Source organism: Onychomys torridus, chromosome 1, assembly GCF_903995425.1.
Source record: "Onychomys torridus chromosome 1, mOncTor1.1, whole genome shotgun sequence".
In the NCBI taxonomy this organism is placed as follows: Eukaryota; Metazoa; Chordata; class Mammalia; order Rodentia; family Cricetidae; genus Onychomys; species Onychomys torridus.
The window spans coordinates 40346388-40363832 of NC_050443.1; the positions used below are offsets into that span (position 1 = coordinate 40346388).

Genomic DNA, 17445 nt, shown 5'->3' on the forward strand with positions numbered 1-17445 from the left:
TCTTTTTATTAAAATAGAAAAGGGGAAATATAGTTATATTTTATTTGTATTGAAATGTGATTTTATTTGTATGTTAATAAAGTTGCCTTGAGGTCAGAGCAAGCCAGAGCAGAAGCTGGGTGGTGGTGGTGCACACCTTTAATCCCAGCACTTGGGAGGCAGAGCTAGGTAGATCTCTGTGTGTTCAAGGACACAGCAAGCATGGCAGACACATGCCTTTAATCTCAATAGCAACCATAGAAGACCTGGAGGTCTGTACAAACAGGCAGTGATGAGGAGGTCATGTGGCTGGGTTTATAACCAATGAGAAAACAGAACAGAAAATCTATAAAAAAGATAGGACACACAGAGGTAGCTCTCTTGCGTAGAGGAAGAACAGCAGAAGCAGTGAAGGGTAAGGTTTTCCGCTCTTGCTCTGACCTCATGGTTTTTAACTCTGAAAAAAAAAAAAAAAAACACAAAAAACCAAACACCGCTAGCAGAAAAAAAATAAAATCAATGAAATGATTCGTAATGATGTTCTGCTATATTCACAAATCAGTGCCACATCCAGTCATTCTTTCCTTTGGCAGCAGATGGGAGTGGCTACAGAGACCCACAGCCAGACACTACGCAGAAGTAGAGTCTAAATTGGAGGTCTCTGTTAGGTCTCTTCCCTTGGAGATCAGGGAACCCCACAGAAGAGGAGGAGGAAAGATTGTCGAAGTCAGAGGGGATGGAGATCTCTGGGAGGATGTGGTCCCCAAAATCAACTAAACAGAGCTCACAGAGATTCAAGTGGCAAGCATAGGGCCTGTTCCAACCTTGTCCAGCTTTGTCCAGACTGGACATGAGGGCTTGTGCCTTATCTTATTAAATATTATTTTGTCCTGTTAGGCTCTGGTATCTTGGAAGCCTGCTCTTTTCTGAAGAAGAAAGAGAGGGGAAGGGAATATGGAGAAGAGGGGAGCTAGGGGGAGCTAGGAATAGAGGGAGGGGAATCTGGTCGGGATGCGTTATATGAGAGAAGAATCTATGTTCAATTAAAAACAAACAAACAAATAAATAAAAGTTATCCACATCATAAAGATGTATTTTTAAGGCTCAGATGTATAATTAATGCGATGAACAAGGTGTTAACATTTCAGTGAAATGAGCCATGAAGTGCAGCTCAATCTGAGATAAATCATTTGAATAGTCCTACAAGAATTAAAATAAATTAAGTTTATAATTAAAAAAAATCTCTAGGAAGATACTTTAGTGCAAGCCTATCTCACAGATGAACCTGATATTAATTTAAAGAAAAATTAACTCTGCATTTTTATTGGTTGTGGTCTTCTGTTGTGGTCTATATCTGTTGCAAAGAGAAGTTTCCTTGATGAGGTGTGAAAACTATGCTTATCTGTGGGTATACAGACACATATTTATAGATTGTTGTTAGGAATGATACTGGTTTAGTAAATTAGTGGTTATAGGTTCTCTTCTGTGACTTCACTAGCATTGAGTAATTAGCTAGGTTTCCTATATAAAAATACCAAGTGTAGAGCTCCAGCCCAATGGATATATTTACTAACACTCCCACACTTAAGGCTCAGGGAATATTCCAGAAGAGAGGGAGGGGAAGATTGTAAGAGCCAGAGGATCAGGGCTCTCTCTATGAGATTGTGTCTCCTAGTAATGTCAGAAGCTACAGCAATGCAGTCTCACCAACATGACTCCCTAAGCATGAGCTAAATCAGGATGACACCAGTGGACCTCAACACTACACAAGGAACTACGGACAGCTGAGGGAAGCTGGGATGGAAGAGGTGGCCTTCCCTAGGGAAAAGCACAGCATTTGGCTGTCCAGTGCCAGTCAGCCCTGAAAACATACATACAAGTAGCATTATGTGGACTGAGCAGGTTCTGTTTAGGAATATCTATGTATGTAATAACAATGAATGAAAAAAGAGTCCATGGAGGAGAACAGAGAGAGGCATATGGGAGGTTTAAGAGGAAGGAAAGAGAAGAGAAAAATGTTGTAATCAAATCATGATAACAAAAAAAAAAGAAAAATTAATACCCATACCAATTATACTTGATCTTTTTTAGGAAACATCAGAAGCAAAAATAATTTTTTCTTTACTCTACAAAGCCATCATCATTACCTCAAAACCATGGGAAAAAAAAGAAACTAGAGATGAATATCCCTGGTGACTATCACTGTATACCTCTTAAAATACCAAAAGATAATTGTAATATAAGTAACATAATATAACATTGACATATAAATATATGTACATATGTCAGTGATACATACAAATAATTACATATGATGAATAGATGGATTTTATTTCAGAGATGAGGTTGGTTCAGTATTTGAAAATTGACCAAGTTAACAGGTTAAAAAAGAAAAATCATGTAATCATAGTATTTGATCCAAAGTATTTGAAAAAATTAAATAGTGTTAATTCAAAGTACTAGAAAAGTCACCATGCCCTGGTAGCATCCGAACTAGAAGCAAGTCCTCCTCCCTCTGGACACCAGCGGTTTCCAGAAACAACTGTTCTTTCTAACTGGGAAGGTAAGGACCCCTAAGACTCAGCTGCTCTTGTGCCCCCGCTCCGGCTGGAGGGGACTGATGTCAGATCATGTCACAGTGCTGAGTATATTGATGGACCCTGATTAAATGGGAGTAGATAGCTAAAAAATATCTCTGAATACTCAAAAAGCATTTTCTGAACTTGAGAGGGGCAGCTTAGGAAAGTATTAGAAAATATTTGCTGGAAAGAGGTTTTAGTTCTATTTTTGTTTTTTTTTTCTCCTTGATTCTGAAGCATCCTATACTGTTACCAAGTAGAATCATAACCAAGTTTTATGAAAGTACTTCCACTTTAACACTGATACAGTAAAGTGTCTGAGCTATTCAAACATCCTGTTAGAACACATATGCTTGATATCACTGTGGTTTTTACTATGAGGAAGAGTTGATGGGCATTGTCTTGTTTTAAAACTCTCATCTTTATACTTTTTTCCACTTTGGAGTCTGTGAAAATATAACATTAAATTTCTTATATCAATATGCCTTATAGTTGAAGGAAAAAAAAAACTTGAGAAAAACATGTATCAAGATTTTAACAACAAACCAACGGTTTAGAGAAGGTTTAAAAAAATACTTTCTATGATTATAAAGCTTAGAAACCTCAGTATTAAACATTTCAAATGTGTACCATTGATTTTAGAAGGTGATTGTCTTCCATAGATGCTGGGAGATGACTTTTTGTGATTTGCTTGGTTTCAGCAAATCCATGACCAACACAGAACTGGTAAACGTGTAAAGAGTGTCTTTTAGCCGGGCAGTGGTGATACACACCTTTAATCCCAGCACTTGGAAGGCAGAGACAACAGGATCTCTGTGAGTTCAAGGCCAGCCTGGTCTACAGAGCATGTTCCAGGACAGCTGAGGCTACACAGAAACCCTGTCTCAAAAAATAAAAATAAAATAAAAATAAGGAAAGTAAAGAAAAGGAAAAAAGAGTATCTTTCACTTTGTAGCACAGTGTGAGCATTTTCCTTGGTTCAAACTGACTGACTTATTCTTTCTTATTAAACAGAATTGCATCTTTTTCTTGGGTCTGTTGTATAGTTTCAGGATTGAAGACACATATGTGACAGATATGTCAGGGCACTTGGTATAGAGGCACAAGGTGAATGCAGATATATTGTTTTCAGTGGTTCCCTCATCAATGTAAGAGTAATATAAACATAGGCCTGGAACACAATCTGGTCTACATCAAGAAAACAAACTTATTTAAAAGCAGCACTCCATGGAACCAATGTGGTGTTCTGAAACCCCTTCCCTAAAATATAATTTGGCTTCAGTAAAGCAACAACAACAAAAAAAGACATTAGGAAAGGAAGTCTGTGGGTTAATGGGGTGGCTCAGCCAACAAGGACATTTGTGACCAAACTTGGTAAGGTGAGTTGAATCCCTGAAACCTACATGATGGAAGTTGAGCTCTGATCTCCATGTGCACACCATGACATATATTCACTCACATACTGGCATATATATAGTGATACAAACATGTTGGAGCACCCTGCACTTAAGGCTGCAGTTCACCATGTCCAGATAGTTCTCTGAGCTCTGTGTAATATGGAGGACTCCCTATTTGGAGAGTCTCTAGGCCAGATGCCTGACCTTATTTGGAAGCTGTCCTTGAGTATGGATGCCTGACTTATCTTAAGTGTGACCTTTGGCACAGGTCTCTGCAAATGTCACTCCCCACCCTGCACCCAGTTCATATAATTAGGTATTGTGCTCTAGTTGTATGATAGGACCCTACTAATTTGCATTACCAAATACAAATTGGGTGATGCCCTATAGTCTCCATCCTGTGTATTCCCCTTACTCTGAAATAAAATTGAGCTGTAACACTTCAACTGTCTTCTGGAAAGCTATTTCCACCGTATTCACAACCTTCTTACCACTTCTGCTCCCTCTTCTTTCACGGGCAAGTGACCAAAGATCATAAAGAGGAGGGAGACCCACGAAAACAGGTAAATAAATGTATCAAAGCTGTAAGAGGTATGTACTAGGAAGGGAGTGGGATCCATATTCGGCTACTCTGCTTCCCATAGACTTACACCTTTCCACAACAATGTTGATGGGTTGGCAGGCTGTCACCAAGATCGATCATTTCCCATTGTTTTAGGAGCTGGTACTACCAGCTTCACACCAGCCTCAGACCACAGTGTATCATTCTGTTAACTCCCTTTATCTGTAGATTTATTACAGAAGAAAGAAAAAGCTATTCCAATGTGCCAGTTCCCTCTGCTTTAAGACACATTTAGGGAGACTTGTGGTATTCCCAGTTAAGTCTGTAAGCCTCATTAAAATTGTAGGCTTGCTAGCTACTTTTCATAAAAGAAATTCTGTTCTAAGTTCAGCATAATTAGTCCTGATAAAAGGGCTAATCACAACACTGTGCAGCTCTGGATGAAGCTCATACTTTAAGAGCCCCATGCACTGATTTAAAAAAGCTTTGAGTACCAAGGAACAATAGATAAGACCAACACGGTTTGATAGCAAGTCTTTGAAAAAACAAAATTGCACAAATCTTATATCACTGAAAAAAAAATTAAAAAGGGAATGACTGGTTTGGGCTTGTCAGAGTGATAAGAAGAAAAATTGTGGGCACAAGGCCCAGCAGTGCTGCCCACGCATTTGAGGTAGAAGCTGGCATCAGTGGGAAAACTCCCCATCCTTGTGCTCTCACATCCAAGTGCTTTTGCTGGGTTAATTATTTTGCTAGGTTCTCTGAAAACTAAGGGTCAGGTCCCTTAAGTCAAATGAACTCTTTCTGGCAGAGATATCATAGTGAAAACTATCAACATCACAGTGAGAGGCTAAAATCAGCCAAGGCTCTTAGGGAGTGCACTGCTGGAGGCCATGCCCGCAATCTGCCAGGCCTACCTTCCTCTATGAATGAAGACATTGACATGCTGGGCTGGTCAGAGGGCCCAGCAAGGACTGAATAAAAAGCCTAGAATGTTACAAGCAAATATTCTTATCTCGGTATTAAATACAAAAAATTAATTTGGGTCTGATGATAGGAACAACTGATTAGACATGATTTTAAACGAATACATATGTTAATTTATGAACTCAATCATAAATTTTCATCTTTTAGTGGAGAGGTTCATTAGATCAAACTGAGGTTTTCCACTTTCCTCTGTGAATTACAGATGGAGAATGACATGGTAGATTTTGAAAAAAAAAATTCTTTTTTTTCCCTCCTCCACTCAATCTTGTAGCCAAAGATACTGTTGCTACTTTTGGAATGATAACTATGAACCTAGACTGGCTTATTTTTTGGACTACATTGAGGTGAATGTGAAGAAAGCAAGGTTTCACTTTGTTCTATGAGAGGTATTTAAACAAACATTTCTGTTCTCATTCAAGTTATAGATCTTATCATAGATCTCTGTTAAAATGTGTCTCACTGGGGTTGGGGATTTAGCTCAGTGGTACAGTGCTTGCCCAGCAAGCACAAGGCCCTGCGTTCGGTCCTCAGCTCCAAAAAATTAAAAAAAAAAAAATGTGTCTCACTGAATTAAATGCTAGATGTAGATGTAACCGTCTTGTTAAATAAGAAACACAGAGCCAATTGCAGAGTTAAACGCCAAGAGGTCAGAGCAAGAGCGGAAAACCTTACCCTTCACTGCTGCTGCTGTCCCTCCCTCTTCAAGAGACCTACTTCTGTGTTTTTCCTTTTTATAGACTTTCTGTTCTGCCTTCTCATTGGTTGTAAACCCAACCACATGATCTCCTTGTCACCACCTGTCTGTACAGACCTCCAGGTCTTCTATGGTTGGTATTGAGATTAAAGGCGTGTGTCGCCATGCTGGCTGTATCCTTGAACACACAGAGATCCACCTAGCTCTGCCTCCCAAGTGCTGGGATTAAAGGCGTGCACCACCACGGCCCAGCTTCTGCTATGGCTTGCTTTGACCCCAAGGCAACTTTATTAACATACAAATAAAATCACATTTCAGTACAAATAAAATATCACCATAGCTAGAAGCTTAATTAATGGGCTATTTACTAAAGAAAACGAATGCATCTTGACTCTTCCTCACAGGAAGTGCATTCAGGCAGGGCAGTAATAATAGACATTATTTCTATCTATGTACAGCAGCTATGCACTTGATATGTGTTAGTTCACTTAAATTCATACAGCCACAAAAAAAGAGAAAGCAATTTCCTTTTCATCTGTTATTGTCACAGGAACTGTCTAAGGCTGAATTCTCAGGCAGAAATCTCCGCCCCACTCCCAGTGAAAATTCACTCCACACTCTCTGGAAAACAAAACAAAAACCTTTAATGATAGCGAATGTCCATCTCTGACTAGAGTTCAAAGAAGAGCCAGCCACAAAATGCTTTTACTAACATATATACAATTAGGCTTATGTATTCCATACATGATGTCACCTTTAAATCTCTTTCTGGTCCTGGCCCCAGGTCACACTTTCAACACTTTAAATAGACATTGGAGTTGTAGTCTGTCTGCCTGGGCAGATGGGAGATTCATTCTGCAAAGATACTGCCAGAATTATTTCTTAAGTACAGCAGGGTTGTTTTCTTGCCCAACTAACACAGTTGTGGCTTTTGAGAGAACCAGGGGCTTTTTATTTAGCAGACAAGGACTCTATGCTTTTCATCCTGCACAGCCCCCTTGAGTTGCCCCTTACAGGCATGCTCTTCAGTAAGGAGACAGGCCTAGTGTCCTGTTGTAGGAGGGGATTCTCTCCTTTTGTTATAGGAATAGAACCTAACTAGAAGTCAATCTTGGTGACCAAACAATAGTAGAAACTTTCTCAGCAAGTCTAAACTTCAATTATGATACCAATTTCCCCTCCTGTGGTTTCTAACAAGTCTGCTCAGTGTACTAGTTATCTCTAGTCATAATGAAGTTAGTGCTCATTCAGTTAACAAGCCTGCTCAGTGTACTACTTATCGCCAAGGGATATTGGAGGCAGCACTCCTTAGCTAAATTCAACTTTATGTCACTTAATGTTTCCTAAGCAAGTTTCCTAGTACATTCTTTATTGTATCAACTTTATTACTTCCACCTTTCCCTGTATCAATACCAGGGAGCTCATTTGGGATGGTCACAGGAACGACCCAGGGCCAAATACCAAGTAGTGGCATGTGCAGTTCAAACAACACAGGGCCATCTGGCCCTGAGGTGTAGCACCTGTCCTCTGTGCTCACAGAGGGCAGCTGGGGAAGCATTTGAAAGCTTTGTCTTCAGTACTGAGCACTGGTAACATCTAAGCTTCCATCCACAGTGATGCTTTTGAACACTGGAGGACTACTGGGAGTTGCTGCTGTACTTAAAGCATGAATCAACATCAGAAGTGTCAGCTGTGTTACTCCCCATGGGAGATGGGGGGTGGGTCATGGGGAAGCCTTCGGGTAGCAGGAGGAGGGATGAGAGGGCCATCTATGCTTGGTATGTAAAAACAGTTTTTACAATGTATGAATAAACAATTTCTTAATAAAGAAAAAAAAAGAGAGAATAGCCTTCCCTCTTACTGGCAACTGGATCCTTGCTGGGACCCTGCTGGAACCTGTCAGTGAAATCCATGCCAAAAGAGGAGGTGCTACAGCAATTAACTTTGGGCCCTAGGCTTCGATTTGATATCATCTGATGTGAAGGTGTATTTGAAAGCCTGGCTACCATAATCCAGCCACTTCTGAGATGGCTCTGAGTCTTCAGATGATGGCTCTCATCCTAGCTCTCTCCAGGATGTGTCTCTGCAAAGCCTGTACTGTGTTTCTGAACCCTTCCTGCATAGCTTCCTGTAGCCCACACCACACCCAGTGATCACACACCATGGTCAAAACAATACCATGTATCCTAACTATATTGTTTAGAAAAATTAACTAAGGTTCATGGTCATCTAGGACAATTTGTTACAGACAGGGAATGGATTAGCTTGTAAATGTCTTTGAAGGGATGGTAGCTCATTATGTAGCTCTGAGGACCAAACTCTTCTCTCCTGCTTTCCTTAAGTCTGAAAAGATTATTCTCCCTTTATTTCTATTGGCAATTCTGTTATCTCTAAGATTCTCTGATTCTCTTCATTCTTAGAATTTCAATATATTCAGGTTCTCATGCATACTGGTACAAAGTCAGAGATCTGTGTTAGCTTTGCTTCTGTCTTTTCCTCTAGATGCTTACAGACACACTTCTAGCTTGCCGTTTGACAGTCTGGTGACTTCTTTGCATTCATCCTTTGGAATGGACAGTGTTACTGAACATACAAATTCACGTACAGATATTTCTTTCCCTTTTAATTCACTGTCTGTGAGCTCCATTCCTGGGACTCTAATTCTCCTCAATATTTTTTAACCAAAGACACTTACGTGGAAACTTCCTAAGTCATCTCTTCAGTCATTGCCTGCTTAATTCTAAATTACTGTTGTTCAGATTAGGTGTCTCCTGCCAATCAGCTTTAATGTCCATACTATATTTTCTTCTTATTGTAGCTGGTCTTTCTGCATCCTTAATTAAAAAATCATGGAGCTTTCTTTCTTAAATTTCTAAATGGTTGTATTTCTTTTTTAAAAATTATTTCCCTTTTGGGACAAGGTCTTGCAATATAGACCAGGCTGGCCTTGAACTCCTAGAGATCCATCTGCCTCTTGTGTACTGGGATTAAAGGCATGCGCCACCACACCCAACCCATCTTCTGTTGTTGTTTGTCTTCGAAATAAGTTATTTCCACCCTAAAGCCATTGTTGGGTAACTTCACTATCATAATCTTCTCTTGGTCTCTCTGTCCTTGTTTGTTTTTTCTTAGGTTTGGTCAGTAAACAATATATGAATTTTTGTGAAATCTGAGCAGTGTCAGAACTGGGAAGGCATTTCCTCAAACATCTTCCTTCCTGCTGCCTCCATAGTCCACTTAAAGAAATCATGACTCTTTATCCTTTCAACCTTAATTATTTAACATTAAACACAAATCTACCTCTCAACTATACCATAGTGACACCTGCAAGAAAGACCTCCCTTTTATCTTTGATTTATTTTATTTTATTATTTTATTCCTTCCTCACACATAACATCCTGATCACAGAACTAGTCATTAAATGTCTCCCAAGCAAAAAAAAAAAAAAAAAAAAAAAAAAAAAAAAAAAAACTAGTGCCAATACTCCTCAAGTTATCCCACAAAATAGAAACAGAAGGAACATTGCCAAAATTATTTTATGAGGCCACAGTCACCCTGATATCCAAATCACACAAAGATTCCACAAAGAAAGAGAATTGCAGACTGATTTCCCTCATGAAAATAGATGCAAAAAAAAAAAAAAATACTCCCAAACTAAACACATCAAGATCATCCACCATGATCCAATAGGCTTCATCCCAGAGATTCAGAGATGGTTCAACATACAAAAAAAAAAATCAGTCAATATAATCCACCATATAAACAAACTGAAAGAAAAAAAAAAAACACGCAACCATCTAAGATGCTGGCCAAAACCTTTGACAAAATCCAGCACCCCTTCATGATCAAAGAGATCATGGAAACAAGGGCACACCTAAACATAATAAAGGTAATTTACCACAAGCCAATAGCTAACATCAAATTAAATGGTGAGAAACTCAAAGCAATTCCATTAAAATCAGGAATAAAACAAGGCTGTCCCCTTTCTCCATATCTACTCAATATAGTACTTGAAGTTTTAGCTGGAGCAATAAGACAACTGAAGGAGATCAAGTGGATACAAATTGGAAATGAAGAAGGCAAAGTATTGTTATTTGTAGATAATATGACAGTATACTTAAGTGACCCCAAAAATCCTACCAGGAAACTTCTACTGCTAATAAACACCTTCAGTGAAGTGGCTGGATACAAGATTAACTAAAAAAAAACCAAAACAAAAACAAAACTCAATAGCTCCCTATACATAAATGATAAATGGGCTGAAAAAGGAAATCAGGGAAACAACACCCTTCACAATAGCCACAAATAATATAAAATATCTTGGGGTAACTCTAATCAAGCAAGTGAAAGACCTGTATGACAAAAACTTCAAGTCTTTGAAGAAAGAAATTGGAGAAGATATCAGAAGATGGAGATTTCCCATGCTCATGGATTGATAGGATCAACAAAGTAAACATGCCCATCCTACCAAAAACAATCTACAGATTTAACTCAATCCCCATCAAAATGGCAACACAATTCTTTATAGACCTTAGAAGGGCAATACTCAACTTCATATGGAAAAACAAGAAAACCTTTTCATCTTTTATCAGGTAGTTCTTCAGGACCTTTCTGAAGAAGTATATGTCTACCATGCAATTTTGCCATTAGATACACTCAATTGTTTAATCAATTTTAAGATGACATATTAAAATTATAAAGCTTATATATTACTCTAGAGTCTTGTTATGGGACTTTAAGAGCAAATCACATTAGCAAATAGCAAGATCTTAGGGAAAAAAAATCTAACTTTAACTCCCATCTTTACAATTGCCAGAAGAAAGTCAATTGAAAGATAGTTGATTGTAACAACTAAATACCAAGTACAAAAAAAGAGGGACACAGACATAAAAATATATTAATTTGTACATGTTACTTGTCATATAATCAGTGCTATATATTAGGAATAAATGATCACAATGATACAAAATTGGTAATTATTATTCTCAATGTATCAAAAATTCAAAATTATCTTAAACTTTACAGTAATAAAGGAATATCAAGAACATATTGTTAAAGGACATTTCCATCAGCTCCTTTTATTTGTGAATTCTCAGTGGCACCTGAGTCTTAGGAGAGCAAATGTAGCAGAATCTGCACCACTGGTATAAAATAGATGCACAAGCCACCCAGTCCTGAGCAGTACAGTTAGGGTTACAGAAACCAGCCATTCCTGAGCAACCTGGTTAGGTTCATAGATATCATGCTTCCACGGAGCTTATTCAAAATACAAGTCAGTTTGAATTGCTCCTATCTTACCCAAATGTAAACCTTTAGCCTATTTTCATCTTTGAATCTGCTGGTGTGTCTTAAATATGGTCCTTAGGGCTCCTTGCTAAGACTCATCATAAATATGCAATGGAAATCCACCAAGGCTTGCCTGGAGCTCAGAAAACAGGAGGTAAAGGTCACTTTTCACTGTTTGTCAGAAGCTGACCTCTTAAAATGCTCCTACCTGCAGACGTTGTTACGATTTCTGTAGTGTTTCTGAGGCCCATGAAGTCAAACTGATAGAGTCGCCATGATTTCTGATCAGCTGCTTCCACCGAATTTTTCCTCCAACGATAAATCATTTCTTCCTTGGGGTAGCCATCTAAAAATAGAGCAGATATTAGCATCTGAAAATTTAGATTTATAAAAACATTATGTCACTGGGTAGTGGAGGTGCATGCCTTTAATCCTAGCACTCAGGAGGCAGAGGCAGGCGGATCTCTGTGAGTTCGAGGCCAGCCTGGTCTACAGAGGGAGATCCAGGGCAGGCACCAAAACTACACAAGGAAACCCTGTCTTGAAAAACAAACAAAAAGCAGAAGAAGGAGAAGAAGGAGGAAGGAAGAGGAGGAGGAGGAGGAGAAAGAAAAGGAAAAATATGTCAAAATTGGTTTCTGATCATCTAGTAGTAATTACAATTTTAGGTCCTGTTTCTTCTCTAATTTTTTTAGAGACACAGAAACCCCAAAAATCAAAGGGTAAATGACCCTTTACACTACCACCTGCCTTCAGGATGAGCAAAGGATTACTTAGCCAAGAGCCTAGTCATGTCTCTATGGGTGCAGTAAGTAGGGACAACTATCCACATTTCTTTAACCTTGAACCATGGTGGTGATTTGACCTTCCGAGAGAGAAGTTGTTTTCCAGTGTTAGCATACCCACCAGCTCTGTCATCCTGGTCTAAGCACAATCTCTACATTTGTGTTTCCCATAAAATCATGGGCGTGAAACAACACACTGGAATGTGGTTGACCTACTAGGAACTACACCCTTAATAAAAACACAGCTTCCTACTCCAGAAACCAACAACTATCAACCACTTCTGGGCTAGGAATAGGGGCCTTTAACAACCCACACCTTGTGTGGGAATGTTGACTGGCTTGATTTTGTGTAGGTCTTGGGCAAGCAAGCATAGCTGTTGTGAGCATGTCATGAGTGGCAGTGGTCCTGTCATGTTGAGAAGATATTGTTTTGCTCTAGACTTTGCTGACTTATGACTCTTACAACTTTTTCACCCTCTCTTCTGAGGTGGTACAGAGAGAACACCTAGGCACAGCTCTGGGCCTGCACTCACCACTGCCCTCACTGGTCTCCCATTATTCCCAGCTTCAAGTTCTTCAACTTAGGCAAGCTCATAGCTGCATTCATATCAGAGAGCACACAATAGCTAAACCCAATTCCTTAGGCTGATCATCTTCCAAAGACTTTGCTGCCTTGATCTTAACAGAAATTCAGGTAACAACAGCTTTTCAACAAGCATCACAGCAAGAGTTGTTAGTGCTTTACAAATCTGCCTGTCAGTTATATTTTCCTAAAGACCTTACATTTACTCTTTGGTAGAACATTTTGTAAGATGCCACTTCCTCTGAAGTAGGATTTATAGTCAGTGATCACCCTCCAAACTAAAGCCATTCAGGCTTTGCAACCCATCAATGGACAGAAGCCACATCAAACTGGAGCCAGAACCTCCTTCTAAAGCTCTGGTGCTCTGGTGCAGTCTAGCAGCTCACTTGCAAAGAACTGAATGTTGTGTCCTTGAGTGGCTGAGCCACCTCTCCAGCCTGAGAATTGAACCTTTATGGAGACTTCCCATCTATATCTTTTTTCTTCCTCTTGACATTTTATGTATGATAAACTGAATTGGAAATTTTTATATAAAACTTACCATTCATATCTATGTTTATTTTTGTTTGTGTGCTTAGATAAGACAAAAGTGCCTTCTTAAATACTCAGACAAACACTTCTGAATTCTGATTACAGTTAGTTTGTGGGTCATCCCCACCCCCTGCTTTATATTTAAGGACTGTGCAGACCAGCCTTGCTTTTCATTCAGGCTATGCTCAGCCTACCACTCTGAGTAAGGATGTTCTGCCCAGAGGCACCAAGTTCATGAGATCAACTGCTGGACTCAGGGTCTCTGAATCACAGGTTTCCTCTTACATTTAATCATGGTCATCAGGGTTCTCCCACTGTGACTCAGAGACTAGCCTCACAAAGCCAGAATATTGTCATGTGCTCCCCTCTCCATGAGTTTCTGCCCCTAGGACTATCTTCTCTTTGAGGACTAGATTCTGAGTCCTATTGTATAATTACAGCAGGGTGAGAAACCTGGTCTGATGGCTACACTGCTTTCCGTCATGATTGAAGCCAATTGGCTAGCTGGTTTTGATTTGATTTTTTTACTCCTTAAGGTTGACCTTGCAGTGTTGCTAACAGACTGACTCCAAGTTCCCCACCTTGTCTACTCAGGGATGTTCAGCACCCTGCTGGGCTCTCCTTATTTCTCTCTTTAATTTGTTATTCCTCCCGAGATTGTTTTGGTCAGGACCTTTCCCTTTGACTGATCCTGTGCAAGATAGTCACAAATATTGTTGGCTAATTCTTTAGTTTTTTTTTTTCTTTACTTTTTTCTCTCTTTGCATTTTGTTGCCAATGTTTTAAAGAGAAAATGTCTGTGGTTAGAAAACCGCAGTTTTCATGTCGTCAAAGGAAAAGTCTACCCTCCCGCTCTTCCCCCTGCTTGGCTGTTCATAGTGTGGTCGCTGAAGTGTGAACTCTGGAGCATGCCCCTCCCTGCCTCCTATGAATATCCATCTTCAGTTCCTTGGTGTGAGTCTCAGAAATAAAACATTTTCCATTTTCTGAAGCATTATTCAGAAAGCTCTAAAATGGACAGGAGACTCCACCTATCATCTCAGCTTTTTTTTTTTTTTTTTTTTGGTTGTTGTTGTTACCATAAGAACATAACTGAGGTTGGGTGCATTAAAAATGAAGGGCTCTTATTTAGCTTACAGTTCTGGAAGCTAAAGAGCATGGTGCTGGGATTAGCTTTTAGTCAGGGTCCCCGAGCAGACAACACAGACATCATGTGGTGGCATGCGTGTTCTAGTAGTGGAAGTGCAGGCAGAGAAGTCTCATGAAGTCACTTTGAGAAGGAAAATGGAGCTGCCTTGTTTGTAATGATCCTCTCTCAGGATGTTTGACCCTGTTCTGGGAGCACAAGCACTCATTCTCTCAGAACAGCACAAACCCCTTCAAGCATCATCTACAACAATGCAATGCTGGTAAGTGAGGCTCAAGTTCTGGTAGAGATAACCATTCAAACCATGGGCACATACACCTGGGCTAATTTAATAAGTGCTTTCATTAAAATTGAGATTGATATAATTTTAATGTAAAATTTCCCCTATGGACTTCTGTCTTAAGCCATTAATCCCCAGATGGTGGCAGTATGTGAGAAAGACATGCAATCTTCAGTATGTAGAACCTTAGTGGAGGAAGTAGGTAACCAAAAGGTGAAGCTTGAAGGCTGACAAACTCTACTTCTTATACATTATCAGCTTCTTGATTTTGGATGCAAGGTAACATGCTTCCTCCACCGAACATGTGAATCCTTCATCTCTTACGTTCCTTTTTCTCAGGTACATGGTCATTACAATGAAAAGGTCACTAATTTGTGCAGACTGACATGTCTCTCCCACCCACCTGTTCCCGAATAACCACTCAGAGTCTTGTATTACTTCCAAATGTTTGGCTGATGGCTCCGGCTTTTTACTAGCCAGCTCTTACATCTTAAATTAACCCATTTCTATTCATCTCTGAATTGCCACATGGCTGCGGCATTCCTAGTAAACTGGCATGTTGCTCCTTGGGTGGCTGGCTGGTGTCTCTTCTGATTCTGCCCTTTTTTCTTCCTCTATTCAGTTTGGCTTTCCTGCCCAGCCATATTCTGCCTGGCTACAGGCCAAGTCAGCTTTATTTATCAACCAGTGAGAGCAACACATACTGACAGCTTACAGAAAGACATCCCACTGTTTCATGTCTGTTGCTATGATACAATATCCTAATAGAAAACAACTGAAGGAAAAATGGGTTTCTTCAGCCTACAATTCCAGATTACAGTCCATCACTGAGAGTAAATCAGGGCAGGAATTTAGGGCAGCTAAGTCACATCTATTGTCAAGAGTGGAGGGAAATGAACAGTCCCATGATTCCTGGTGTTCATTGGCTTGTGTTCTTCTGCCTTATATAATTCATGACCTCCTGCCTAGAAAATAATGCTGCCCACAAAGGGCTGGGTTTTCTTATGTCAATTAACAGTCAAGATAATCCCCAACAGACGTTTCTACAGGCTAACCTGATTAGATAATTCCTCATTAAGACTTTTTAACCCCAGGTAATTCTAGATGTATTAAGTTGATAGTTAAAACTAAGGAGCACACAATTCAAAGGTCTATGATTTCTCTCACACACATCACAGCTGAAGTGTGATGCCTAATTATCAATTTGTGAACAGTAATCACTAGCATATCCTAGGGAAATTACAGTCTTGTACAGGCACTGTATGCCAGAAAAATCACACACTTGCCATCACTATAAATGATCACTGTAAACTGACAAATCTTAGATTTTTTCTCATCTTTTTGTCTTATCTACCTCTAAAGAAAATAGGAAGATAATTTGTTTTCTTAAGTAACACTAAACATGCTAAATTCAGCATTCCCAAGAAGAAAATCAAAGAGCTGTAACCTAGAGTCATCCAGATCCACCACGAGGAAAAACCAACAAGCTGGCCAACTAAATAGAAGGGACTCTTGAAAGAAATGGAAGAACTATCAACCTACTGCAGTGTGCAGCCTTCATGGGCGCTGACTAACCAGCTGACTAGAGAAAGCAGGAGACACTGTGACTGGCTGACTATTAAGGACCCCATGACAACTTTGTGAGGTTAAGACAGTGATACAACAGAAGCATCCATCTGCCAGGAGTCAAGTGAAGTCTGTGCTGGAGAAGCCATGCAGTGTTTTGTGTTTGTCTCAATAAATAGGCAAAGGAACACATGAAGCCCAAAGAACAGACTGATGCTGTGTAACTGGTGTACTAGGTTCCTTGCACCCTTTAAAGGGTAAAAATAAAGCTCATTTAGCTAGTTAAATAGTTTATTTGAAATTCAGTAGATTTACTAAAAAAAAAAAAAAAATTGAATGGCATGAATTCTCATAAATCCTAGCATTGAGATGGTGTGGTGGTATATTCTTATAATCCCAAAATTTGGGAAGCAGAATCAAGAGCTTCAGAAATTCAAGACCAGGTCTTTCAGATAAAAACTAAACATAGAAATGCTAGAATTGAATAGCTTCATAAAGTCAAATGGAACTGACACATCTACAGAACATTCCACCCAAACACCAAAGAATATACTTTCTTCTCAGTAGCATAATTCTCCAAATGTGACCACATATTGGGACACAAAGCAAGTCTCAACAGGTGTAAGAAGTTGAGGTAATATCTGTATTCTACTTGACCACTGTGGATTAAAGCCAGATAATAGCAACAGAAAAAGCAGACAGCTTACAAACTCATGGAAACTGAACAACTCCCTGCTGAATGAAAACTGAGTCAAGATGGAAATCCAGGAAGAAAGTTACAAACATTGTAGAACTGAATAAAACCAAAACACAATACACCCAAACCAATGGGACAAAATGGTTCTACGAGGTTCTAAGAGGCAAGTTCACAGCACTGAGTTTTTGTTTGTTTGTTTGTTTTTGTTTTGTTTTTTGTTTTTGTTTTTCGAGACAGGGTTTCTCTGTGTAGCTTTGTGCCTTTCCTGGAACTTGCTTTGGAGACCAGGATGGCCTCTAACTCACAGAGATCCACCTCCCTCTGCCTCCTGAGTGCTGGGATTAAAGGCGTGCACCACCACTGCCCTGCAGC

General features: G+C 39.5%; 1 protein-coding gene across 1 annotated transcript in view; it reads right to left on the reverse strand.

The window, feature by feature from the left end:
* The window catches only part of Gabrg3 (gamma-aminobutyric acid type A receptor subunit gamma3), a 611436-nt gene that overhangs the window by 48948 nt on the left and 545043 nt on the right, over window positions 1-17445 (reverse strand). The window contains exon 6 of the mRNA XM_036189088.1: window positions 11693-11830. Coding sequence (XP_036044981.1) covers window positions 11693-11830 — 138 coding nt within the window. The remainder of the gene's footprint in view (window positions 1-11692; window positions 11831-17445) is intronic.